The 27458-nt window shown below is 44.8% G+C and overlaps 5 protein-coding genes across 15 annotated transcripts; 1 reads left to right on the forward strand and 4 right to left on the reverse strand.

The window, feature by feature from the left end:
* Positions 1–540: 540 nt before the first annotated feature.
* LOC1275332 (clathrin light chain) lies at positions 541–6452 on the reverse strand. Of its 9 annotated transcripts, none has more exons than XM_061659631.1 (6): positions 6278–6452; positions 4944–5051; positions 2705–2734; positions 2039–2228; positions 1692–1703; positions 541–1166 (listed from the first exon to the last, which is right to left on the reverse strand). In XM_061659631.1, the coding sequence occupies exons 1-6, from the start codon at positions 6450–6452 to the stop codon at positions 983–985; spliced, it is 699 nt and encodes a 232-aa protein (XP_061515615.1). In that variant the 3' UTR covers positions 541–982. The 9 variants fall into 9 exon arrangements, with proteins under 9 accessions (XP_061515615.1, XP_061515614.1, XP_061515621.1 ...); XM_061659630.1 differs by having other exon boundaries at positions 2705–2737; XM_061659637.1 differs by lacking the exon at positions 4944–5051.
* Positions 6453–6739: 287 nt separating this feature from the next.
* Positions 6740–7276, reverse strand: LOC1275333 (dnaJ homolog subfamily C member 24). Its single transcript, XM_314571.4, has one exon. The coding sequence runs from the start codon at positions 7274–7276 to the stop codon at positions 6815–6817; it is 462 nt and encodes a 153-aa protein (XP_314571.4). The 3' UTR covers positions 6740–6814.
* Positions 7277–7439: 163 nt separating this feature from the next.
* Positions 7440–10414, forward strand: LOC1275334 (NHL repeat-containing protein 2). The gene is made up of 2 exons (XM_314572.6): positions 7440–9065; positions 9129–10414. Exons 1-2 carry the CDS (start codon positions 7440–7442, stop codon positions 9966–9968), a joined length of 2466 nt encoding a protein of 821 aa, XP_314572.5. The 3' UTR covers positions 9969–10414.
* Positions 10415–10468: 54 nt separating this feature from the next.
* On the reverse strand, positions 10469–24590 carry LOC1275336 (macoilin-2). Of its 3 annotated transcripts, none has more exons than XM_061659627.1 (9): positions 24473–24590; positions 21949–22722; positions 18286–18430; positions 18079–18205; positions 17864–17990; positions 15982–17766; positions 15606–15897; positions 14025–14214; positions 10469–13933 (listed from the first exon to the last, which is right to left on the reverse strand). In XM_061659627.1, exons 2-9 carry the CDS (start codon positions 22023–22025, stop codon positions 13227–13229), a joined length of 3450 nt encoding a protein of 1149 aa, XP_061515611.1. In that variant the 5' UTR covers positions 22026–22722; positions 24473–24590; the 3' UTR covers positions 10469–13226. The 3 variants fall into 3 exon arrangements, with proteins under 3 accessions (XP_061515611.1, XP_061515612.1, XP_061515613.1); XM_061659628.1 differs by having other exon boundaries at positions 21949–22982; positions 24473–24569; XM_061659629.1 differs by having other exon boundaries at positions 24375–24491.
* A 604-nt stretch (positions 24591–25194) lies between these two features.
* Positions 25195–26221, reverse strand: LOC1275337 (probable elongation factor 1-beta). Its single transcript, XM_314575.4, has 2 exons — positions 25980–26221; positions 25195–25884 (listed from the first exon to the last, which is right to left on the reverse strand). The coding sequence occupies exons 1-2, from the start codon at positions 26057–26059 to the stop codon at positions 25296–25298; spliced, it is 669 nt and encodes a 222-aa protein (XP_314575.2). The 5' UTR covers positions 26060–26221; the 3' UTR covers positions 25195–25295.
* Between the last annotated feature and the right edge of the window lie 1237 nt (positions 26222–27458).

Genomic DNA, 27458 nt, shown 5'->3' on the forward strand with positions numbered 1-27458 from the left:
AAGAAAGCAATATAATAATATGAAAAAAATATAAACTATCGTTATTACACCATCGCAGTTTTTAACATGCTGTTCAAAGCAGAGTTTTTCGAACACGAAGCAAAAAAGCGAACATAAAAAAGAGACAAGAAACAAATGCAAAAAGACCAAATGTTATAATTGCTGTAGTACTTTCACCCGTGATTGTTTGAAAAGGCGCCAGAAACAAAACAAATTATTGAGAATTAATATTTCACATTGGCACATGAAAAAACAAAAGAACCATGCACGCGTGTTCTTAATAATGCACCTTTTTGTCCATCTGTCTCTCTTTATAACATCAGTATGTTTTTTAATAAGAAAAACCTACAACTAACATTCTGACTAACTCCATCGCGCAACTAATACATCATTATCGTGTGGATGAATGTTTGAGAAGAGATAATAATAATAAAAAAGCGGGACAACTTGTTTGTTTGTTTTATATCCCCCCACACATGGAGGTGTTCGGATTTACTGACTTGAAAGAAATGGTGCATTGAACACCAAACAGCCATCATGTGTACGACATCCTTTCGTGTATCGTTTATTTTCAAATATGTATTATACCTTTATATATCGCTAACGGCATATCTGCACATGAATGTATCGTGTTGCTATTATATGTGTGAGGAATTCTTTCTTTTCTTTTCTTTTGCTTCAACTTTAACCAGTAACTTATACAGGTATTATTTATACGCCTTTTGCTACCACCCATCATGCATCGTTGCACATTGCGGCGTGCAATGTCCGAGTGTTGCACTGTATTAACTATAGTTAATATTTATATTATCTCAATAACGCTTTAAGGTTCATTTGCTTTAACCTCCTGAACTTTCTATCCATTCGTCCCATTCCCCACATCCTTCACTTCCATTCGCCCTTGATCTGTCTGCGTATGCTTTTCTAATCCCCCCAAAACGAATGCTAGAAGCGTGTAAAAGCGTACCTCTGCCCGTGCGCCTTAAACCTTCTTCGTAGCCTGGAGTGGATTCTGTTTGAGCTGCAAAATGATGGAACGCATACGCGAGATGTCTTTGTTCGATTTGTTCGTCTTCGGGTTGAAGTCGCACAGTTTGGCGATCCGTTCCCATTCCGTGCCCGGTTCGATTTCGTCCGTCTCAGCCACGAACTGCTTTTCGGCGTTTCTGCAAAACAGGCAAACGAAGAAGAGGAAGAAAATGGCACACCAATTAGTCGCTTCGATGGTGAACGCCGCGTGCAAAAACAATACTATCATCGTTACTAAAAAAAATGATGCAAAAACAATATAAAGGGAGGCGCAAACGTAAAACATGCCAATTGAAGATGAACGGGAGGTTAAATGTCATTGCAACCGATGACCATCACGGGTTAGTAACAAATGCACACACACATATATACACACTATCACACACTCTCGAAGTTAGTATATAAATTTAGTATTACACCAAAAGAAAGAGATAAATAAAAGGGACACATACACACACATCGTCTGAGATTCATTCAGTTTTTTTCGGAATAAAATCAACTAAATCAACTAATCGCAAACAAATTTCAATTAAATTAAAATGGATGAAAGAAAGTATGGGAATAAAATGCAAGCCAAATCAAACTGTGAGAAACGCAACGGTTTGTTTTACTATTATTGAGTGCTTTTTGGTTTCGGTATGGTTTAGTTCCGGTTTACTTACTTGGCCGATTCCCTGTGTGTTTTGGCGCGTATCAACAAAATCAAACAAATCGCGCAAAAGTTGATTGGTTAGTACGTTACAGTTTTGTTTTGTTTTTGTGTTTGTTTGTTTGTTTTAGCAAAAGAGAAAAGAACGGTTTCAGACGGGTTAGAATATAAAACAAAAACATTATCCCAAATCTGTACTGCCCCCAACCCCATCCGGGACTGTCCACGAAATCTCGCAACACAACACTCCTGGTGGCGGAGGAGGGGTTGGTCACTTTTTCCCGCAGTAGTTTTTTTTGTACACAGCACGGCGCCACAACTGATATGATCGACTGAGCGCAGCAGCAGAGCAGAGCTTACCTGTTGGCTGACTTTGTCTTGGAAATGGTTTCCTCGTGATGCTTGTACCAGTCCTCCAGCTCCTTGCGGGCCTGTTCGCGCAGTTCGTCCTTTTTGCGTTCCTCCTCGCGGTCCTTTTCCTCCAGGCGAGCCTTCTGATCTTCGCGCCATTTGCGTATCTTTTCCGGTTCCTCCGTCACTTGCTTCGGCACTGCGGGGCAGGAAAGGAAGGATGAAATTGTAATATCGAAATAGCAGGTAGAGTGTTGTGGTCGAAATTTTACACAATTCACTCTGATATTAGAAGGGATAGTGTAGTTAAATCGTTATTTTGTTTAATCATTTCAAGAGTAGTCTGCTGCTTTAAATATTGTATCACTATAGTAACTAGAAGAGTGAAAAGGATGCTTTCATTGTAGATTAAAATGGTTCTACAACAAAGTTTAAATGTTTTTAATTTAGTGTTGTCTGTTTTGCCAATGCTAACAAAAACTACAGCAGCCATTAAAGAATAAATTACAACAAATACAGCTAAATAAATTTAAGAACAAAAAACGCTAAATAAAAAGGGATTTACAGTAAGAACGACATTTGCGCGTAACAAGGCACGTTAGAGAAGTTAGAAAGTGAGATAGAAAATTAATGCCCAAATTTTCATTCCATTTCCCCCACCTTTGCGCCACTTACCTGTGAAGCCTGCAAAATCATCATTATCATCTTCTAAGAGAGATCGAGAGAAAAAGAAACACATTTGTACAAATATTATTAGACTAAAACACAAAACGAAACCAAATGGGAAACGCGTATACGATACGGCGAAACTTAAACACTACTTTATAGTACACAAGAGTGACACAAAAAGAACGAAGCGGAAACACGCTACAACAAATTGCACGTGTGTTGCAAAGAGAGGCGCGTAGGGTTGTGGGTGTGTGTGTTTGTTTGTTGGCACGGTAAACACGTAAACTGGAATCTACTTCCATTCATTTTTTCTGTAGAGTTGATGAATTTCGTCTTGAGTCAGTGTGGGTCATATCCTTTAAAGAATAAACTATATAAAGAATAACTATATGTTTAAAAACTAATAAAATTATATTCACATGAAGGGAGGTTTGTTAATCTATATCGATTTATCTCGTGAGGATATATCTCATACCTGTAATATGAACACTAACTCTAATATGAACATAACGCTGTAATTTCATCCTTTTTTAAAAAAAATATTAGTCTCTCTAAAAGCCAATTTAGTGATCGAGTGAAGGTTACAGGATTTTTCAAGGGTTCTCATAGTTATGGAATACTTCCTTGACTCTTTCTCATCGGAAGTGAAAGTCATGATGCAAATATATTTTTGCCATTAATAATTAATTAATAATAATTATAAACCGGTCTCGTAGTACAGTCGTCAACTCGTACGACTGAACAACATGCCCGTCATGGGTTCAATCCCCAAATAGACCGCGCCGCCATACGTAGGACTGACTATCCTGCTATGGGGGGGAATCAATTTGTCACTGAAAGCCAAGCCCACAAGTGGGCACAGGCAGGCCTTGACCGACATCGGTTGTTGAGCCAAAGAAGAAGAAGAATTATAAACATTAATTATAGTAAATATTACATATAATTTATGCATAACTAGTTAAGAGGAATGCATTGTTCTTCCCAGTTGGTAAAACATTTAACTAAAACTAAATGGTCATTTACAAGGAAGTGTCTTTAAGATCAACCGTAGAGAAACTACATCGTATTTTCATCATAGACAATTACTTCTGCCTGGTCCTGCTAATGTATTCGATAAATAGAAAAAAAAATGGATTGATAAAATGAGAGCATTTTATCCCTTGCATTACGTTGGTTTTACCACATTCTTCAGAGGTACCGATTTTGTTGTTATTAAATATCATTACTAAAAAGCTGATGAAAGGCGTAGTAGAAGCGAGTTTGTATGTATATAATTTATAATTCCGGAAGAAAACGATTGTTCTCTTAAAACATATACGACGAAAGGTTGTATGTTTATATTTGCCACAATTATTAGCTTTTTTCATACTATATTCATCTGTTTGTACAAGAAAAATGTTAATGTCATTTAATTAAAATTATTATTGCATGTTCCTAACTTGAACTGAAAAAAACGACAATTCGAGGATAATTCTAAGCTATCACATGAAAGTGCACAAGGATTAATTTAGAAAATATTAAATACAAGTTTTATACCTCTTGTATTCTTAATGTAACATTCTAACGCAAAGTCTAAAGTAGCATTTGCTATGAAGGTGTTGTTTGGACCTGTTATTAAGCACAATTACAATTAGGCAGGAATACAATATCATAAATATACCATAAATAGGCGCGAACGAGGACGTTTTATCCGGTATTCGACATAAAGGACTTTTGAAGAACAATTTTGGTAAAAGAAAAATATAAAAAATAAACATTATGTTTAAAACGCAAAAGCAGTACTGTGTGTTATTGAGAATTTGTGTATATGTTTTCTGCGACAAGAAACTGATTAACCGTAAATAGGGATACATTTTTGATCATTTGCAAACCGAATGCGCAATTCCAAACCGAAAGGGGACTAAATTTTTGGATGGATAGATTGAGAACAAGTTCCTTTTAAAAGGTAAGGATGGGGCAAGTGATAAAAGAAATGACAATGATAAACTACCATGGACAAATATTAGTCACTATATGGAAAGGTACAGAGAATGGGAAGTAAGTCAGGATGCCATAGCCATAACATGGCTCAACAAAAGACGGAACGTTATTTAAGAAAAAAACTCGCTAAAGAACAGTACTAAATGAACTACTTACTCCCTGAATAAGACGTTGGTAGTAGATAAAACATTCGTATCTTTTTGGGGTGGGATTTCTATTTTTGATCTTTTTTTTTTGTTTTCTTCTGCGTTAGTAATGTATTTACCTGTGTTGAGATTATTATCGCCAGTAGTAGTGGTGGGCGGATCTTGCGCATCGGCATTACTGATCATTTCAAAGCTTCCGTTTAGCTCGTTTTCGAGTCCTGTCGATTCTGTGTGTTCGTGTGTATGTGAGAGAGATTATTGTTCGTATGCGTACGATAGGGGGTGTGTGTGATCGCGATTTTCGTGAAGCAAAAGAAAACAAAATCGTTTGCGGCGCGCAATTTTGGCACAATTTTGAGAGTGTTTGTTTTTTTTTAAACATGCGTCAGTTGGTTTTGTTTTTCCGTTAGTAGATTAACGTTATTAGCATAAACGGCACGACACCACCATATCGTTAACAGGCGAAAACCGAAGAAAATTGGGTAGAAGTGGTAGTAGTAGTAGTAGTAAGCCAAAAACAAAGAGCACGATCATGCCCCGAGTGGCCGGCGCAGAATGGGCGTGAACATTGGTTGTGTCGTATCCGGAGCAAAGAAAGAATAAAAGAAAGAAAACATGAAATGAACAAAAATTAGATTAGAAAAAAACAAACGATTACATGCACAGCTGCTTGGCGCCGCGGCATTTGGATGGATCGGAATATGATCGATTAAAAAATGGACTATTTTATGTCGGTGGGAGTTGTAATGATTAACGGAGGGACTTTTTAGCACATAATAGTCCCTTGTGTGTGTTTTGGATGTTGTAAAATTGTGATAGCGTATTAACAGGACGGAAAATCCATGGAACAACATGGAAATGAAGCCTAAGGGAAAAAGCAGTTTTTGGACAGTAACAAGCACATACTTGATGCTTGTGCATCAGAAAACAATACGGAACAACGGAAAAAATAGGCATCGCAAGTGTAGGAAGCTGTGCGAAACAGTAGATAAGCGTTTACATTATGCAGTGATGTGTGTGTGTCCGTCTGTGTGTAATGCATATGTGATAAGCACACTTATGACATCGAAGCACACTAACGATATGTTGGCAGAAAACACTATCCATCCATCGCGCTCGGGGGCGTTGGGACACGCACGCACGAAGGGGATGCATTATCAAGTTTCGTTCCTTGTTAATTGAATTAACGAACCAACAACCCATCCCCGATTGGGGTTAGCACAGACAAACAGAGAAAGATTCTCCAACAAATCAAACATCAAAAATATGCATGTGGCACCCGGTCCGGCACCGAGGGTGGAGATGACTAATGTTGTTAAGACGAATGTGTGTTGGTGAGCAGCAATCCTTCCCCCTCACACCCCAACAATGTGTACGACACCCGAGACTGTATGATGCCTTGCACTTCAATGGGCAAAACGACTTGTGGAAGCTGCCTTGTCTACACACGCACCTGCTTTCGGCACGGGATCGCCATTGACGGAACCATTGGCGGAGGTCCCCGCTCCAGCGGCCACGGGGGGAATTTCATCCTCCAGTCCAGCGAGGGCGTTCTGTTCGCGGGCCAAAAACTCGGCCGCCGGATCCACCTCCGACTGCTGTTCGAAATTATCGCCGAATGCGTTCATGATGATGGAGTAGGAGTGATGACACCACACTAGTTTCGGGAAGTAAACACACGACCGATTTTCTCGCGCGACGGTATTTAATCGTTTGGCTGCTGCTCCTCTCTGGACACGGGGAAAACTTTTTCGATTCGATTTTTTTTGTTAATGACGCGACGGAAAACTTGACAGCTGGCAGACGCGTTTGACGTTTAGCGATGGCCAAGATAAATAGATCACAAAACGATCAGTTTGTAGATAGCGTAAACGATAAGTTAAAATTAACTTTGTTTTTTACATCTTTCGTGGTATTTTAGTTAAATAGGAGTATATTTTTTAAATCAACTTTACAAATTTGCAAATCCCATTTGGCCAGGATGGTAGCCTTAACGCTGCGGCACTGTATTAACCTGCACTATCAATGAACACTCATCGCACGAAACGTAGATCGATTCGCCCGGCTGCACATCCTCCGGCAGAATGTAGTATCCCCCGCACCGACACGTGCGCAACAGCACATCCCCCTGTTCCGCATCCCGCTCGAAATCGGCCTCGGTAAGGATTTCGTTCACAAAGTATTCCTCCGCCCGCTGCATCTGCTCGGCGTCGTAAATTCGACGCAAACGTTCGTCCCGCAGCGTTTTCCACGCCTCATCGATGCGGATGAATTGATCCGCGCGTTCGTCGCCGCCTGCTTCCCGTTCCGAGGCTTTTCGCTTGTCCGGGTGATATCGTAGGGCGAGGGTTTGATAGGATCGACGGATTTCTTCCAAGGTGGCTGTGCGGGAAACTTCGAGCACGTCGTAGAACGATAGGCGGTGGCTGCTTGTCTCACTGATGCGTGACATTGCGGGGCGGAAAATGCTGAAAAAGATAACCCAGTGAGAAACTGTGATTATTTGCATAATTTTCTCATCCAAAAGCACATTTTTCACACCTGTTTTATTGCTGCATGCTTTGCTAGTCCTTCGTGCACACCAAAACAATCACACGCACACACAAACACGTGCCATGTTTGTTGTTTTGCTGCGTCGTTTCTCGCGAGCTGGTGCGATCCGTCAAACGCCTGCTGCATTCCGATGTGAAACGTCACCGATCAAAACAATCGCTGCTGCTGCCGTGCGTGAAAGTTCCCGATCCCATCATCACCTTATCCAGCGAACGTTTCCCCACCTCCTTCACCACCCGAGCGTCGCCGTCAAGATAGGTACCAGGATGAGCTCGTCGCCCGAGGGTCAGGACGCGATGGAGGTCTTGGCCTGCAACAGCAACCAGCTGGCGGAGGATCTGTACGCGGCCGGCAGCAATGCGGGCAGGCGGCAGAAGCTCGTCCACGACTACCTGAAGGTGGCCGACCGGGACGGCAAAAGCGTGACGGCCGAGTTTCCGGACGGCCTGGACTGGTTCAACGTGACGGAGCCGCTAACGCTGCAGGGATCGCTGCGCGGCAAGGTCGTGGTGCTGGACTTCTTCACCTACTGCTGCATCAACTGCATGCACATCCTGCCGAACCTGAAGCGGCTCGAGCATCTGTACCCGATCGAGGAGGGGCTGGCCGTGGTCGGCGTGCACAGCGCCAAGTTCCGGAACGAGAAGGACTCCGCCAACATCCGGGCGGCGGTCGAGCGGTACGAAATTTCGCACCCCGTCGTGAACGACAACGTGTCGGCGATGTGGCGCAAGCTGCGCGTCCAATGCTGGCCCACGCTGATGATCCTCGGACCGCGGGCCAACCCGCTGTTTGTGATCATGGGCGAGGGCAATTACGAGGACCTGAAGCTGTACGTCGGCAGTGCGATCCGGTTCTACAGGGAGAAGGGCGAGATAAAGCGCCATTCGCTGCCGATCAACCTGGTCAGCAGTGGGGCGATTGCGTCCAACATGAAGTACCCGGGCAAGGTCGCGTGCTCCGTGCCGACCGGTGCGGGCGGCAGCGAGGAGCAACTGTTTGCCGTTTCGGATTCGGGCAACCATCGGGTGCTGATCGTCAACAGTGCTGGCACGGTGCTGCACAAGGTGGGCGGCAAGCAGAGCGGCTTCGTGGACGGTAATTTCACCAAGGCACGGTTCAACGCCCCGCAGGGTGTGGCGTTCCAGGGCACGGACGTGGTGTTTGTGGCGGACAACGAAAACCATGCCGTGCGGCGTATCGACCTGAAGGCGCGGCTCGTCAGCACCATCGCTGGCAATGGCACGCAGGGGAACGACCGCACCGGGGGGAAGGTGGGTCGAGAGCAGCTGCTGTCCTCGCCGTGGGATGTGGCCGTGTACTCGACGCGCGATCTGGACATGTCGTTCCATGCGGACGAGGCGAGCGCACCGCCGTCCAAGGACGTGCTGTTGATAGCGATGGCCGGCATTCACCAGATCTGGGCCCTCTTCCTGCAGGACACCATCTGGTGGAAGTTCAAGAAGTACGGTGCCGGAACGTGCTGGGCTATTGCGGGCAACGGCCACGAGCAGAACCGCAACACATCGTACCCGCAGAGTGCGGCGTTCGCGCAACCGTCCGGGTTGGCGATAAATCGAACGGCGAAGGAGGTCTATCTTGCGGACAGCGAAAGTTCGGCGATCAGGAAAATTTCACTTGCCGATGGCAAAGTGATGGCCGTGGCCGGGGGCGATCGTAATCCATTGGTAAGAAGGTGGGAGTCGTGTTTGAAAATCACGCATAATTCGGTTTCTCTTTTGTTCACACAGGATCTGTTCGCTTTCGGCGATGTGGATGGAAAGCAGTACGGGGCCAAGTTTCAGCACCCGCTCGGTGTAGCCTACAACCCACAGGACGGCTTCATCTACTTCGCCGATACGTACAATCACAAGATTAAGAAAATCGACGCCGCAACGAACTGTGCCACGACGTGCGAGTTCCGTGAAGCGAACGGTGCAGTTAGACGCTTCAACGAACCGGCCGGCCTGTGTTTGGACCGCTCCGGGCAGCTGCTGTACATTGCCGACACCAACAACCACGAGCTGCTGGTGGCCAACCTTACCGACTGTACCATCCGTCCGCTGAAGTTGAATTTCCGCGTGCCGGAAGAGCTGGACAGTGTGGCGGGCGAAGCGGAGCAAGGAGGTCGCCGTTCCGGCACACTGACCCTGAAGCCTGCGCGTCCAATCACAATGCATCCCAACGCGGGTCAGAGCTCCCTCCGGTTGACGTTTAATTTCACCTTCCCCGAGCAAACGACCAAGCTGACCGAGGGCGCACCACAACAATGGTCCCTGGAGCTGCCGGCCGGTGGATGGAGTTGTGACAGTACCAAGGGCACGATCGATACGAAAACGCTTCAGCTGCTGATTGCACTTCCGCCCGGGAACGACGCAACGAATGGCAACGAACCGTCGAATCCGGTCGCGCTTACCTTCAAGCTGAACCTCTGCGAAGGGGACATTTGCTTCCCGAAAGAGTTTGTCGTGCTGCTGGAGGTGCAATACTCGGCGTCCGAAGCGGGCCACCCAAATGTGGACCGTTACGATGCGCAGGAAACGTACGAGCTGCAGCTGTCCCGCAAAACGGTAGCGCTGCAGCAGCCCTAAGTAAGCTGCTATTAAGCGCATCCGGCACAACGGCTGCACAACGAACAAAAGCGCTCTTTTTAATGTTTTTACCTTCGAGTCGTAGGATACATCACGGGACGATGTAGTTGCATTTGTTATAGTCATTTAATTAGTAAGAGTTGGTGGCACATGCAGCAGCATGTGTACCTTCCCTTGGGTGTTGCGTCTATTGTGGTAGTTTTTTTGATTTCGTTAAACTTTTGATATCTTTTTTGCCTTCATCAATCATCATCTGCAGCTGCAGCTTTACGGCTGGATTTCAGGGAACACGAACACGATGAACTGCACCGCACAGTGTTTCTCGAACATGCAATCGACAATCTGATGCCTCAACGACTTGCGTTCGGATAGATTTTCAAACAACACAAAACCGCACTGTCGACCAAATGGTGTCTAAATAAAAAAAGCTTCCAAGATAACATAAAGCAGCAAATATTTCGAATGTTTCTCAACTAAACGCAAGCAATGCCCGAAGCAGGTTTCCTCTTTGCTTTTCATTTGCATTTATCACCTTCGCGGTTTAATCTCTTCAGTGCGTTAATTACACCATATATTCGTTCTTCTTGTATGTTTTTATGTTCTTAATGTTGTTTTGTTGCTCTGTTATCATTCTCGAGATATTTGTTTTGTTATGTTGTTTGTCCGTATAAGTGTTTGTGTGTGTTTGTAGTACGTACCTTATCGTTTACTAATTGTCCCTCCCGCGCAGTTTTCATCCTCTTCTTCCGTTTACTTTATCTTTTATCGATTTTCCTCTCCCTCTATAATACATGCATCATTGCGCGAGTTCTTTTTGCCTTTTCAGGTTTATTTTTCTTCCCTCAGCTGTTTTGTTGTCGTTTTTTCGTACACTTGCTTCTGTCCGTCCCACTTTCGCCAAAATTTGCGCGCACCTTTTCTTCGGATGATGTTCTACGATAAATTATACAGCTTTGTTTTCTGTGTTTTCTGTTGTTGTTTTTTCCTTAGTTGTTTGCGATTAGCTTGTGTAAGGTGTTTGTGTTGTTTCGTGTGCGGTTGAGCCCGTCACCCCACCATCCAAGAATGAGCGGGGCGTGTGGTGGTGGTGGTGCATACATCGGAAAAGCATAGCTTTTCCAATTCAATTCATTCTTTTACTTCTGCCAGCAGCAATGGCCAATGTATCGACGTTTGTTTATTAGCGCAATCGTATTTTGTGTTGTAAAGATAACAAAAAAAACGCAACTTACAACGTGTGCCTTTTTCTAATCGAAAAACCAAAAACGAAACTCTCAAAGCAGCAGGAATCGGCTCAAAATCAAACTACTTTCGTGCGACGCTTTCGATGAATGTTACTAACTAACTAAAAAAATACACACACACACTCAGAGTCTAACTATTTAGGATGCGAAACTTAACTAAACAGCATTGAAAGTATCAGTACTTGCGGCAGTTTACTATCGGCAGGTTTTTTTTGGAGCGAGAGTCATAATTTGAAGAAGACAAAAATTTTGAATGCCAAAAAAACTTCATTCCGAACTATCACTCGAAATTTCACCAAAAAGAAAGGCATGCTTTCAAAAGGCATCTGCCTTTTTTATGATTGAATTTTGTGTTAAAACGGGTTACGGGATCATTTTTTTTTGTTTAAATAGTTGTTTTTCCACTAAACCGCTTTTGAGTGTTTTTTGTTGTTGTTGTTTTGTTTTACAACGTTTGTGTGTGTATGTATGTGTGTACATGATAAATAATCTATAGTTACGATTAATTGTAAAAATATATATTTAATATTAATTGTAAGAATATATATTGTACGTGTATATATATTTAAGTAATATGAATATCACAACATTATGTCTGCAAATTCCTCCTTCCCGGCACACGATACATATCATTTTCTTGTTTGCATTTTTTCATTTTACAAAACCGCTCTGGCCAAGAATGGTGGCTTTTAAGGTAGAAAGGGACCCACAGGGAAGGGCAACGCAGCTGAACATCAGTGCGTATAGACATCCGCAATGGGCGCGCACAAACCATATGTTGCTGTATCGCCTTTGCGCTCTCTGCAGCCAAATCAGGGACAACTTAGAGGAAGAGGAAAAGTAATGCTCGACAAGCAGCACAACGTAGAGTAATGGAAGGAACTAGCATTAGACACTCTATTCTCCTTTTCCCGTGAATGGAGTGAGTTTAGGATGTTTGGATCACACCAAAGTACAGTCCTAAGTACGATGCCAAATCAGCTAAAATTCCTTTGAAACACTAAGCGATAGCCTAGAATAAATTGTATTAAATGGAGGAAAATACACAGAGAGAGTCATATTCAGAAGATCAGCACAAATTATGGCCGAACCGACCAGTCAATTAACAGATAATGTTCGAAGAAAGAAAAATGTAGGAACTTTGTGCAAAATAATTAAAATAAAAAAGCAAACACGTCCCACAAGGTGCGTGTTTCAGGTAAATTATTAACCCTACCGTAACCTTTGTACAGCGCAAGTGAACGATGGACAAGCTCGTACGGGGGGTGACGCGGGAGAGAGATTATTCTTATGAGATCAAAAACCGTTTCAGAGCTTTCGGGAGCTGCACAGCGAAACATGCGTGTTACGTTTGAACAGTGTATTCGAAGAAGCAGTAAAAGCCTTTCCCTGTGTTGCGAAATTTTCGTCACCACGGCGGGAAGGAGAAGCTAGACAGTTTAAAGATTAAAAGAGAGAGAAAAATAAGAAGTTCAATGTAGAAAATTTTAACCCAACGAACCAAACACAACAAATCGAACGTGAAGAAAGTTTCCGATGCGTGATGCGTTGTAGCAAATTAAACGAACGGATCGTTTGGCGGATGTTGTCGATGCTGCTGTTGTTGTTGATGATGCGATTGCTGTTTCTGTTGCTGATGGTACTGCGAATTCTGTTGCGGCTGCTGCTGCTGCTGCTGAAAGTGCTGATGGGCAGGATGACTCGTTTGCGTCAGCAGCGACGTTGAGTGTGACGGCAAACTGCTTGCAGCAGAACCGGCCACTGAATGTTGAGCATGGTGTGCGTTGAACTGTTGCGCCAGGTTGGCCACGCTAGCGCTGATCAGGTTGTTGGTGGTGGCGATGCTGCTGCTGCTAATTGGATTTGTTGCGCTGGCGTTAGCAGTGGATGTAGCAGTGGTGCTGACGGTCCCACCAGCGCTGCTGTCCAGGCTGACAAACAGCGCTAGCGAGGATGCCGATGGGAGCGCTGAAAAGGTGACATTGCCGGGCGGGAAAAACGATAACTCATGCGGTCAGGCTTCGGTGCCGCCGACCATGCCGTTGTTCTTCGGCGTGTAAATCGTCGCATTCGGATCGAGACTGGAGGGACAGTTGCCGCCGTTGGCGCCACCACTGTTTGCGTTTTGCATTTGTACTATTTGTCCTCCATTGTTGCCACTGCCAGGGCCGCCCAGCGATGGCAAACCGACGCAGACAGTACCGGACGACGGGTGGACGACGCCGCAGCCATTGTTCGCCGCACTCGAGTTCGGACCGGCCAGCACCGACGACGAGGGCAGCGTCGTCATCGTGGATGTTAGCACCCCGAGGCTACCTAATTGACTGCAGAACGATGGTCCGTTCTGCACCACCATGTGCGACAATGGGCTTGGTTGTTGCTGCTGCTGCTGCTGTTGTTGTTGCTGTTGCTGCTGTTGCTGCTGCTGTTGCTGCTGCTGACTGGTTTGATGCATTCCGCCTACCCCGCCTGTGCCTCCAGCAACACCACCTCCCCCAGCTCCACCACCGCTAACCGGCCCCATCCCGTTCAGATGCCCGCTCGACAGCGATTGCGGCAGAAGCTGTGGTGCGTCGGCCAATCGCATCATCGACGACCCGTCCGTTCCACTTCCCCCACCATGGCTGGTCAGCCCGAGGGCATCGTTGGGCATGACCGCCACGAGCTGCACGATTTTTGCATTAAGATCGAGTATTTCCTTTTCCTTCGATCGCAAGGAACCTGGCAATGAAAAAATGTGTGCAAAATTGGATTTAATATACTTCCCACCGTAATCGTACAAATTGTCGTGTGAGCGCTACAGGTTACGTACAGGTGAGAATTTCCACCTCTCGCCTGGTGCCCCCCAGGGCTGAGAATAAGTCCAGCTTAACTCTCGTTTCGGCCGACAGGTTCTTCTCCAGCGTTTCGTTCTTTTCCCGCATCACGGCCAAAGCGCTGATCAACACTTCTGTGTTGGGTTGCGATTCACGGCTTCGCAGCTGTAGCTCGTACTTTCTCATCTGAAAGGTAAAGGAAAGGTCAGATAGGCAGAACAAATACAAAGCATAATCGTATAATCGACTCTGTTGTGTCCAGGTATTTCCAGACCAGGTGAGAAAAGTCTCACGCTTCGAGCCACGAATCTCTGATAAACCATGCATCTGCTTTAGTGATGGGAAAAATGAAGTTTTTGTCGAAATCGTTTCCGGACAACAGGTCTAGAATCAGTTTGTGGAACCGAATCGAAATCGGGTACGGGATCGGAATCAGTATCGGAATTGAAATCGGATTCGGAATTGGCACCGGAATTGAAATCGGATTCGGAATTGGTTCCGGAATCGGCTCAGGGATCGGAATCGGTTCCGGAATTGAAATCGACTAAGGAATCGGAATTGGCTTAGAAACGGAGTCGGTTTTGGCATTTCTATAAGAATAGGCGTTTGGGTCCAATGATGCTACGTATTGATAGTAGTGATGAGCGTTTTTGAGCGCACCAACGGCTCCGGAGCCGGCTTCCAACTAACGGCTTCTGAGTCGGCTCCGGAGCCGACTCGGCCGTTGATCTAGAGCCGCCTTCAAAATTGTCTGAAACCAATCGAAGTCGTTTTGCCTATCACTAGTTGATAGCCCCAAAGAATCAAAATTTACTTGTAAACGATCCATTTTCATAGAGATTCCCGGACTGATATCGCTTCTGAAACTTCTTATATCAATTAAAGAACTGATTCTCATTCCGGAGCTGATTCCATTTCTGGAGTCAATCCTGATTTCGTTACCGCGGCAAATTGCAATTCCCAGGTAGATTCCAATTCCGGATCCGATTACGATCGCAGATTCCGGAGCAAACTCCAAATCAGCTCCGGAATTGACTCCGGGAACGGGTACGGAATCGCAATCGATTCCAGCATTTGTATCGGTCCCGAGCTCCCGCCACTAATCTGCTTAGATTAATTAATCTTGTTTCCATGAAACGATTTCTGTTTGAAAACTCCTGTCAATATCACCGTCTCTCCCATGCAACGGAAAATCGAGCAGCGTTCGGCGAATCTTTTTCGTGTTATTTTTGCCATCTGCGGTAGGCTGGATGGAATCTTTGCTCGTAATCTTTTGACAGTTGTAAAGAGAACTGTGAATTTTGGTATTTCAACTTCTTTTTGGGATCCCCGCGCATGGGAGAACCTTCGTTTAAAGGTTTTTAGTGATTTAGGTAAACACAAATGTCAATGTGTATACGTTCATAAAATCGTCATTTTCGAAACCACAGAAGAAACGTGTCGTGGAAACGCAAAAAGGCTGCGAATCTTTTTTTTACGATGGAAGCGGAAAGATCAAACAATAGTTCCTTGGAATGTTGCCTATTCACAACTATCGAGCAAAGCATGGGATTTGTCCTAAACTATTGCAAAATTACCTCCTGCTCATAGTTGCGAGCCTGCTTTTCGGCCATCAGCTTGCCCTCCTCCGCGTTTATCACTTCGTGCTGCAGCTTGTCGATTTCCATTTCCATCTGTTGCTTTTTCATCTTGCACGACTCGCCACACTCGGAGCGCGCCGCCTTCTCCTCGGCCTGCTTCCGGTACTTGCGCTCATTGTTCAGCTGAGCCTCGAGCGATTGACGGTGGCGCCGCTCTTCACCCAGCCGTCGTTCAACGGTTTGCAAATTTTGCCGTTCCTGCTGCCGCTGGCTGCTAAGCTCTTGGTATCTGCAACGATTCGAACGAAAGAAGGGAAAAGAAAGGTTTAGTCTAGAGCTGGATTGCTGCTCGATTTTAACCGATTGCTCCTACCTGCTCTGTAGTTCGTCGTATTCCTTCTGCTTAGCCTGTAGACACGATTTCAGGTTGCCCGTGTTGGAATCATACTTTTGACGCAGCTCATTCTCTGTCTGTCGATGAGTTGACAGTTCAGCCCGCAACTTCTTTAGGTCACCTTCGAGCCGTGGGCACGATTCGCACACCTTCTGCACTACCACGGTAGTAGCGACTGGCGGTGCTACTCCAGCAGATGAAGCTTGTCCAGACGACGATCCTGCCGCCGCTGGGGTCGCTTTCGCTGTTCCATTTGCTGACATACCGCTGGCATCTTTTTTGCTGTCTCGGGCGCCACTACTGCTGCTGCTAGACCGACCATCGCCAGATTCCTTCACATGTTCGCTATTGTGTTGGTGATTGTCCTTAACGGAGGCAGACGGCACACTGCCAGCCCCGGTGTACGAAGCTGACGTGATGGTTGTTGCATTGTCGCCACCACCACCGGATGACAACGTGGCCCCGGCCGCTGTCGTTAGCGTGGTCACCGAGGACGCCAGCGCCAGGGTAGCACAAAGTTTAGCAATTGCGGACAGTTGAGCCTGCTGCTCGGCAGCTTTCTTAAGCCGATTTTTGCGCCCGGAACGACCACCACCCCCTTTCGATTCTGACCCAGCCGTCGCTACTTCCGTACACGCCACCTGCTGTACAAGCTCCGGCTGATGGTATTGCGAACTGATGTGGCCGTTCTGTTTGTTACTGTTCGATTTGCTGCTTCCCACCGCCACACTATGCGTGCTGCTTTCGGTTGGACTTTTGGAACGATTGGAGTGTTTCGCGGAGCTCGAAGAAGACGAACCGATCGAACCGGCGGCCGCACTGCTACTGTTGCTCGTTGTCTCCTTGTCGTAATCTTTACGAGCGGCCAGACTCTGCCCGGATCCATCTTTTGCATCCTTTGTCACAGCTCCACCGTTGCAGTGAATGTTACCATTATGATCGCCGCCACGACTTCCCGTGCTCGAGTTTTCTTTTGTACTGTGTGTGGCGCTACCACCACCAGCGCTACTGCTGCCGCTGGAGCTACTGCTGGTGGTGCTAGCGTTACCACCGTTCTGTTGGAATGTGGTGGTCTGGTGATAGGAGTAGTTACCTCCACTGCCACCGCTACCACCATTCATCTTACTGCCAGCATTAAACGTACTGGTTGAATTGGATGACGCATTGCTGCCGCTGCTGTTGCTGCTGCTGCTGCTGCTGCTATCCTTGTCCAAACTTTTCCGATGCTTGGAAGAGCCTTGCTGTTGGTGTGAAGCGTGATTTAGGCCGCCGTTCATCGTACTGGTCGACGAGGAGGACGGCGAGCTACCACTGCTGACGTGCCCATTCACATGCGTCGTCGAGGAGGAGCCACTGCTGGACGATTTGTAGCTCTGCGCGCTCTTACTGTGACTTGCATGATGCTGCTGCTGTTGGTGATTATGGTGGTGATGATTGTGATTATGGTGATTGTGGTGGTGATGCTGCCCTGTATCACTTCGGTTGCTCGTAGCACTGTTGCTACTACTGTTCAGACTATGGTTGTTGCCCGACGTCGCTACGGGTACGAGCTCCTTCGTTGAAGTCAACTGCTCACTGCCCGCCCCGGTAGCCCCGTCGGCCAGCGGTTCTAGCGCCCTGGATTCCTCCTTCGGCAGTGCTTCCTGCAGCAGCTGCATGTAGAAGTCGTTGTCCTTTGCTACCTCGCGCTGCTTGCGTTGCCGTATGCGGAAGCCTACGTAACTCTTGAAACCGAACCCAAGCGTCACCACCGGATAGCCAATGCTGAAATATCGTTCAAGATGATCATCAATATTGCTGTGTGCCCTTTCGCGTTTGGCGTTGCAACGCGGTCACTGTCGAAACCAACTGCCATGCTTACCAATGAGCGGCGAACGGTCGGCAAAGATTGAGATGCGGTATATTGCGACTGTCCTTCCATCGTATGGCAGCCTCCAGATATACGAACAATATCCACAGTATTATCGTTGGCAAACAGATTCCTTTATCTAAAATATGAAAAAAAAACGGATTATGATTTAGGTATATGTGTTCGTCTGTTCGTCGAGCTAAAATACGGTAAAATATAATGCGTACCTGTATGCCAGACGTACTGGACCCAAACGTATGTACTGGCGGCAAAAAATAGCCACTGAACGGGGATGAAAAATAGACATACCAAATCGGATGTCACCGCTATGCAGACGAACAGCACCGAAAATGCCTATAATAGAAGTGGACGTAAAAATAAGAAACGGCACATAAGTCAAGTGCCATACAAGTCGGTGGATTGTACACACTTACCAATCCTTTATATTTGTAGGAATCATATATCGAACGAAGCAGCAACCAGAACGGCCATAGGAATTCAAAACGGAATTCGAGCAAAAAGTCTGCTGTTATTACGGACGCCCATAATAGGAGGAATTTGATGTAGAGCAGGGTGTTGCTGAAAGGAACAAAATAACAAGTAATCCATCATTATCATCATTCGAACATGTCCTTTTTGCTCGCTGTTTGGCCGAGGGGATTTGTACTTTGAGCGTATTAACAATAGAATTAAACAAAGCTGAAAAGATTTATAAAGCTCCTAAGCTATTCGTTCGCTGGCCATGAATCGTTCAGGAGCTGCTTTTTTTAGGCGGAAGCAAACGCCGGGGCAATAAATGTGAAAGGCAGAATCAATTTGTTTCCATTGGGTTAGGAAGGAAGAATAAGCTGACGCATATAAGACACATCGACGGCCAACCGATCTGCATTCACCAAGACGCGTTGAGCAATTCAAACAGAAAACAACGAAGCTTCTTTTGCAGAGCGAAGTGTAACTGAAGAGAGAAAGAGAGAAATAAAAACACAGCCCATCGATAAATGATAATTATCCATTGCTAAGGAGGAAAACATGCTTCGACCACCTTCAAAACAACTTCTTCAAACGACCTGGGCACCAAACACGCGTTGCAACCAGAAATGAAAAGGCACCAGCTGATGACGGCGATTGCAACACAGAACAGAAACCGGAACAGAACTAACAAAAACTGCAGTAGAATAACAGGCAGCCATTAATGCATCTGGCAAGGGAAGATCCAGAGACGACCAAATGCCCGCTGCAACCAAGTAAAAGCCGTTCGCTTCTCGGTTGTTTGCAGCTGTTGTTTTCCGTTGCTTATTCGTGAGAGAAATTATATCACATACAAGAATAAAGGGAGCATTGAATGGAGAAAAAAGGAGACGAAACACAAATAATCTCCGCGTACATTACAGCAAAAATTAATAGCCCAGATCTGATCGATTCGGAAACCAGTAAGTGCTAAGGTAAGGTTGTCAAAGTGACATACTACCCATGAGAAAGAATACTTAGCGGGCAGGACAGAGCAACAAGTATCCCTTGACCAAATACAGGCGTGCGACAAACTCTACTTGTAGGTACGAGTCATGCTCTTGCTCGGTATTTCTATTTGAATGATAAAACGATAGCTATTTACATAACCCTATAGCCCTATATCGCACAAATGGTCATATTTTCATCACGCTAGTACTTCTACGGTAAACTTTCTTAACCTTTTTGTTCCAAATTGATTTCACAATTGATTGATATCATCATTTTTCCTTGGCTATCTTTCATTATTCCATCATTTTTATGAAATTGATATCAATGTTTCCTTGGCAGCTATGTTTTAAAGTCTTGTGTGATTCTCATGAACCATCGTTTGGACAAATCATCTTACAATACTATTAAAAATTAATCAATAATAGAAAAAATCAAATCAAGGGTCAAGTGAGAGAAAAAATAGAGATCCCGAATTTGAAGATTCCAGCTTGAAATAAAATACAATATAATATAATGTAATTGAAAAAACTGATATAAAATGGGTAAGCTAAGAGGTTTTTTGAGGATATCATTAATTGACAAACCGCAAAAAATATCGTCTATTTTTCAGACGGGCGACTTAGCTACACGCTCGTCCACGTTTAAAACTTGTATTAACCAAGTCATCTATGCACAGGACGAACAATCCCAGCAAAGGGTAGACCGACTGTGAGAAATTACCAAACTTATGTTTATTAAACATGTTTGATAACGTAAGCCGGTCTTAAGCCGGGTTCATGGTACAGTCGTCAACTCGTACGACTTAACAACATGCCCGTCATGGGTTCAAGCCCCAAATAGAACGTGCCGCCATACGTAGGACTGACTATCCTGCTATGTCGGGGTAATCCAAAAGTCATTGAAAGCCAACTCCATAAGTGGTACAGAGGCAGGCCTTGACCGACAACGGTTGTTGAGCCAAAAAGAAGAAGAAGAAGATATCGTAAGAAAGTATATATTAATATATTAAAATATATGAGTTTCAACATTCAACATATTTTTTTTACGTTGAAATATGCACTCCAAAGAATTTATCATTAAAGCATAAAAAAGCGGGATACAAAATTCTTTATACAAAAAAAATCACCAAGTAGTGCTTGATTGGATGGCCTAGATGGGAATCGAGCCACGTCTTAGCCTTTGCCAAATTCGACACGTCTACCAAAAGACCAAGCAACTGCACCCATATTCCTAATACCTCCATCGTAACCCTTGAGACGATCATCATTAAGAGAATTGCACAACTAATTTATTTGTTGGCAATATATTTGCGCACGAGAAATTATTTTCGTTAGACATATTTGCGCAGTAGACCCCTCAATTTCTATGTGCAGAGCTTTCAATGAAGTATATCAATTTTTCGAGTTCGATACGTAACTAAAGTATTTTAAAGACCGCATTTGTGCCAGGATATAGGCGATAAGTGAAGTTTGTAGCCTAAGTTAGGTTTACACCTAAGGAAATTCATCAGGACTATAACTGTTATAAGAGGCTAATGAGGCCAATCGGCTCAAAATCTCTATAAAAAAACCATAACTGTCCATTGAATAATGACCTAATAATAATAAAAACTTTTTAACCGTAACTTAATTATATCTTACAGTGGAGATGGATAAACAAAACTTAGCATAGAGCATATTTTCAGGATCAGGCAAAACAAACCCCCAACGCGTGGATAGGATTTTGTGAAATCGTCTCGAACAATCTCCCGTTATGCTAAGGCTTCACTACTAGGACAAACATATCGATTAATGTGTCGCATCGATTTTATACAGCCTCCGGCACCATCTGTCAAGATGGTGGCGCGGGCATGTGGCGTCTCTTCCGAGCGCGTGTACTGAGCTAGTCCGCACCAAAATCATCTCAAGTCGAGAGAACGAACCAGCCAAAACAAATAATCATCATAACGTATGCTACACAGTTTCCCCAACATAAAGGAATGGCGAATGGACAAGCTACACACGGAAGGATAACACACGGGGAGGGGGTTACGTTAAAAGTGTCATTAACCGCGATAGCATAGCGGAAAACCGTTGCCTTGCCGGCTGCTTGCTCGATACGGCCGGATTGTGCGCGCGTGTGTGTTTTCGTTAACTGGCAATAAAATGCCAACGCATATGTACCTCCCCCCCATGCTCCTCCCCCCCCCCCCCCCCCCCCCTTCATGCTGCTTCCCTCAGCAAGGGGCAGAGCAGCATGAAAGCTGTGTCTCATTTGTTTACAACGCGCGCGCAGCGTTGCCCCAACATCCACCTCACCGGGAGCCATCCTCAAAAAAGCTTTTTTTGGAGGCGTCGCAAAAAAAATCAGAACCGGCCTTTTGTTGGAGTGGATGGGGTTTCCATCGAGTTCAGGATGATTTCTATATCATTGTTACGGTATTATTGTTCCCAATGCACACAAAACATTCCGACGCGGTTTATGGTCCAGGCTCAGGAAGAAGAATCTATCGCGCATAGCTAAAAGTACATCTCATGTCCTCCAAATTACTGTATTAAATAAAGTCGACAAACTGAATCAGTTCCCTAGTGAGTCAAACGAATGCCATTGCTTCCCTGGGTAAAACTATAACAATACCCGCTCCCCTAACCCTTACATACCTCCCAATCTGTTCCGCAATTTTGTTCTTCTTGATGGGCCGTCGTATTTTGCCACAGTCGGCATTGCGCCTCTTCATTATAGCGCACCGCTTGATGGTGATGTCGGTCCGGCCAGCTCCGTGGTAGCGAATCCGTTTCCCAACGAAATGTTCCACGCCCGGCAGCAGCTGCCCGGCTTTGCTGTTCAGTCCGGCGGATATCCTGCCGACCAATCGAGGGACTTTCCCGGTTCGCTCGCACACGCTCTCGCGAAACCAGCAGGCAGTAGTAATGTGTAGTAGGGCTGTGGTGTTCTGTGTGGCTCCTGTCACTCTCACGCCTACTGCGATTCAGCGCGTGGAAAGCCCCGCTGCGCGAGTACACACACCGTTTTTCGCAGGACGCCTATGATGATGATGTTGCCACTAGCAGCAGCACAGCCAACGACACAACAACACAATCGCTGGCATGAAAAGGGGAAAAACCAACTAGTACTAACACACACACACGCACACAAACCTTGCGACTGTGTCCACTTTCGATAAATATAGAATTTTTGATCTCTCTCTCTCTTTTGGTTGTTGTTGTTTTCTTCTTCACTTTTCTCTTCACTCCGAGCAACGATGCACCTTTTCTTCAGCCGCACACACGGCCAGCGGTAAACACGCGTCACACTTCAAACCGTGCACGATGCTGGGGTAGGGCGGGCGGATCGGGACGGCAAGGTTCCTTTTTAGATGATATACCACCAGACTATCACGGCCAGCACATTGCACCAAAAACACAAAAAAGCACCTAAAGGGATTTGATAACAAAAGCCATGTGTTGAGATTTTCCCGAATCACTTCACATATGCATGTACAAGCGCGCACACAAACCCACACAAACACACACACACACGAGTGCCACGCAAGATATGCGTGGAAATTTAGGCGAAGAAAAATCGCTACAACCTCCCAGGATTATTTGCCCTGCTCACTCTCAACTGCACTCTCGGTGCTCACAAACAATTGCGGAGATGTAATTTCGACCTCGTGTGGCAGTTTCCTCTGCACCTGTGTGGTAAAATATGCATTGACAAACGTGTTGATCTTATTTTTGCTCTTGTTTTTGGCAAACGCTTTTCATCCGAGCTCAGAAACCACGCACAACGTCACAAGCACGTCACCGGGACGGCAGTGGCGGCCTACTACACAACGAAATTTGCTAATCTGTTTTCCAACACCCTAACTCAATCTCACCTCGGGTTGTGTGTGCGTGTGTGGTTTTGTTTGTATGTGTAAAAATGGAAACGAAGAGAAGATTCAGAATAGAGATTTTCCCGAACAACGAAACCAACCAACCAACACACATTTTGCTATTTTATCGTTTCTTTAAACATTCACGATATGCTTTTCCCGTCGTGTTCCTTCCTGGTGGACATATTTTGAAATGTTTGGAGTTAATCAAATTCCGAAAATCTGACATGTAAAATGAAGCCGATGTATTCTCGTTCCTCCACGAACGCTGCTACCATCAGACCCCCGCCACGGGAAACCAAAAGGAAGGGTACAGATCGCTGTCCTATGTGAATGGGGGATCTTCTCGGCGTTCGCAGGATGTTGCCTATCGTTTCTGTGGATGGTTGTCTCCGTTCCGGTTTACGCTGGAAGATGGAACCAGCTTCCGCTTCGAAAAATACCACGCACAAGCTTTTCTGCGCGCTCTCGAGTACATCAGCACGGCCGTTCGTTGTCGCCGTTGATGCGTTGGGTTCTTGCACTTTCTCGCTCTCTCTCTAGCTCTTTACGGCTGGTTCGTACGAATTTTCCTCTTCTCTCCGGGCAACATACTTTATGCTCTCGTTATTGCCCTCGGTCGGACAAGCTATGAAAGGCAGGACGGGAAGGAAAATCTTTTTTTTCTCCTTCATAATGCTTAAAATAAAAGAATAAACTAACTAGCTGGCTTCATGGAAAATCACAAAACTCGCCGCTGGCGATTTACTTTCCCTCCGCAGTGGGGCGGAAGAGCAGAAATTCAACAAGGAAATAGTGCGCAGATTGCCACGCGGGACGCAGACTCCCGTTTTTCACCGTTCCAGCTGTTTTGAATGAAAGGCCTCCGGGAGGGGATGATCCGGGGGGGAGTAGATCACAAAATGAGCACCGCACAAGGGAGCGATTCAAGATTTTCCCATTTTTCGCTGTTGCACTACAAACACACACACACGCACACGGACACATACACACGCTACCCAAATAGGTGCGGAATCAAGAACCGGAATTTTACGCCAGAACACAGCTGAAACGTACAATCCCCAGCACAAATGATCACTCCGTCACCCCGAGCACAATACATAAAATCGATTTCCCAAAGCCGCCTGCTCTCTGCGCTATCGGTGATGATGATGAAGATAGGTTTTCTGATGTGTGGAACTCTCCCCCCCACTCTTCCCTGCACTTTACGGGTCGGCTGGTTCGACGGCAAAACAATTGAGGCGCACATAATCAACAACCAGTCGCACGATTCGATCGTTCACGTGCTGCACACGTTAAAGTTTCACCTTTGAAAGCCAGCCAAACTGTGGCAGCGCGCAGTTTTACAGGATATTTCCGAATTTTACTTCTGCTGTGTGAGCGAGTCGCGTTTCGTTTCACTTGCTGTCTTGCATTTGGTGCTTGTGCTTTTGTTTGTGTCTGTTGCTGCTGTCACATGCGGCTGGGTTTATGGGCGTAGTTGGCCGATTCAAACCATCTTCGGAAGCGATCGGGCGGGCCAAACATTTGTAGGGTTCCGCGGTACAGGGTTGTTCGCAATAAAGGAAAATGTTTGATTTGGAAATTCGTTCGTTGAAAAATTATCAATAAATAAAAAAATAAACAATATGCAGAAGCAGATGGAAAATCAATTGACAAAGTATTTTAGTAAAATTTGGTTGGTTTGGATAACTAAGGAACTAAGAGAACACAATTCGAAAAGGATAGCCTGAAAATGAGCAGTGGGTTCGGTATTGACATTTTTATCTCAATTATTCAATTGTTGTGTTAGTTTTAGCAGCATTTTAAACATAAATTTAAACGTAGCAGTTATAATTATCAATTATTGAACTGGTCAACATGACGTTTTCTGTTTGCATATAAAGTATTATTTTGAGAGGCATCTGCATCGAAATATGGGATGTGAAGTACGTTTTTTTGTTTAAAGAATAGATTTTTATGCACACCGGTCACTCCGATTTCTGAAATGGTGTATCTTTCGGCTGTTCGTATCTAATATGCCAAGAAATCTGAGTAGTAAAATGGGTTCATTTATTCCATTCTTGTCGCACTGTGAAGAGTAGTTGGTAGAAACTTAAAACAGAAGCCAAAAAACGCACACACACACATTTAGATCTTGTTGAATGCGGCAATGTCCACAGACTGTACGTAATCCTCGAACTCCTGAATCGTCTCCGTCAGCAGATCGACCGAAACCTTGTCGTCCTCGATAACGCAGCAGATCTGCAGCTTCTGGATGCCATAGCCGACCGGTACGAGCTTGGCCGCTCCCCACAACAGTCCGTCCATCTCGATGCTGCGTACGTTCTTCTCCATTTCCTTCATGTCGGTTTCGTCATCCCACGGTTTGACGTCCAAAATGATGGAGCTCTTGGCGATGAGGGCAGGTTTCTTCGACTTCTTTGCATTGTATGCCGCCAGGCGCTCTTCCTTCAGTTTGGCCGCCTCGGCGCTCTCTTCCTCATCCTCCGATCCGAACAGATCCACATCATCATCATCGTCTCCGCCGGCCGGTGCGGCGGCGACAGTCGGCTTGCCGCCGGCTACCTGTGGCAGGGCCTGACCGCCCCATTCCGAGCGCTCCTTAGCGTTGAACGATGCGATGTGGTTGTACCAGCGCAGCGCGTGCACATGGGTAGCGGCGGGAGCTTTGCCCAGGGCATCGAACACGGACAGATCAGCCTTCGATGGAGCGTATCTGGAGGGAAGGGAAAACAGGTTGCGTGTCACCATTCCAGCAAGCAATCCGTGTGCTAACCTCAAAAATTTGAAACCATATTTTAACTAGCTTACCCTTCGACATAGCTGTGATCAGCCAGGAATTTGTCCAATTCCTTCAGTCCGTTGGCGGTCTTAACATCTCCGAATGCCATTTTGAGCAAATTTCCTTAAAAATCTCGGAACGGAGCGATTGGACACGACGTGTGCGCGATGAAGATTTGACGGAAAGAGATTTTTTTTAATCGTATTTTTGACAAATACGACAGTGCACAGAAGTGGACTCGTTAACTATGCTATAAACGCGATACCCGAACAGTGTGGTCAGATTATTTTGGCGGTTTTCGGTAGGCGCCAAGGTGGATTTAAAAATATCAGGTGGTGGATTAGGGCCTTTGGGGGGTCGCCATAGTTGAGGGACTTTACGTCATTTTAGAACCGTTGACCATTGCACAATGGGCAGTTTAGAACAAATTGCGGGATAAAATTATTTTTGCAGAAATTGTTAGTTTTTATCGTTTGTAGTAAAGTATTATGATAGTAAATAACATTTTATTTGTAGTTCGCATCCATACCACCAGGTGGCGCTACATAAAATAGTCTTTAAAGGGATCTTTGCTTAGTTTTATTAATTTTGTGTGTTTTTTTCTTGTATTATTTGTTGCTAATAGTATAAACCATTTTAAAATATACTGTAATGTTCCATAATGAAGATTAAATAAATAATAATAATAATAATATATAAAAAAACATAATAATTTTGAATAAGATATTTTTTTCTGCTTTGTATAGGACATTTGTTGCTAATTCTCGTCACTTTTACTCACAGGTAGTACAAATATTAAAAATTTACATACACAACTTAGGTGGATGCTATTACAAGCTCCTGACGTCTAGTTCACTTTTCTAAAGACATGAATAAAGGCATTTAAATAATTAGATAGAGCAGGTGCATTGAAATAAAGTACTTCCCATATTCGTAATGAAAAGCAGCACATATTGTTTGTCTGTGAATATTCATCCAATACCTTTCCAAGTACTATACTGCCTTTAGAAGGGGTATTAAAACTAAAAATTCCTTCTTGGTTTTACAACTATCTGAAAAAATCAAAATTGCACGATAGCTACAAACTAAGTATTTACTTCATTTGTAAAGTTAAACCCTGTCTTTGTTTTAGTGCGTGTAGCTACTGATATTGAACTGGTTAACGAATCAGAGGAATACAGCTCATTATACAAAATGTCCTTCTGGATGCATTTTCTTTCTTGCAAAATATGCTTTGTAGCATACTCCCCTCTATCCTTATATTTAGTTTGTCATGAGTTTTGGGAGTTTCTTCTCCCAAAACGCCAATAGATGCTACTGCATTCATAACGTTTTCCTGTTATGCGTATAATTTAAGAATTATTTTCCTTATATCCTTCTATAATCTGCAGTAGGACCAAAAGGTATTTGGTTCTGATTTGCTTCATTATATTTAATAATAAAGTTAGGTTAGAATAGAAATTTACATATTAGATAAGTACATGAGCTGAAACTAAGATACACAGCTT

The sequence above is a fragment of the Anopheles gambiae genome, chromosome 3 (genome assembly GCF_943734735.2).
Source record: "Anopheles gambiae chromosome 3, idAnoGambNW_F1_1, whole genome shotgun sequence".
NCBI classification, from domain to species: domain Eukaryota; kingdom Metazoa; phylum Arthropoda; class Insecta; order Diptera; family Culicidae; genus Anopheles; species Anopheles gambiae.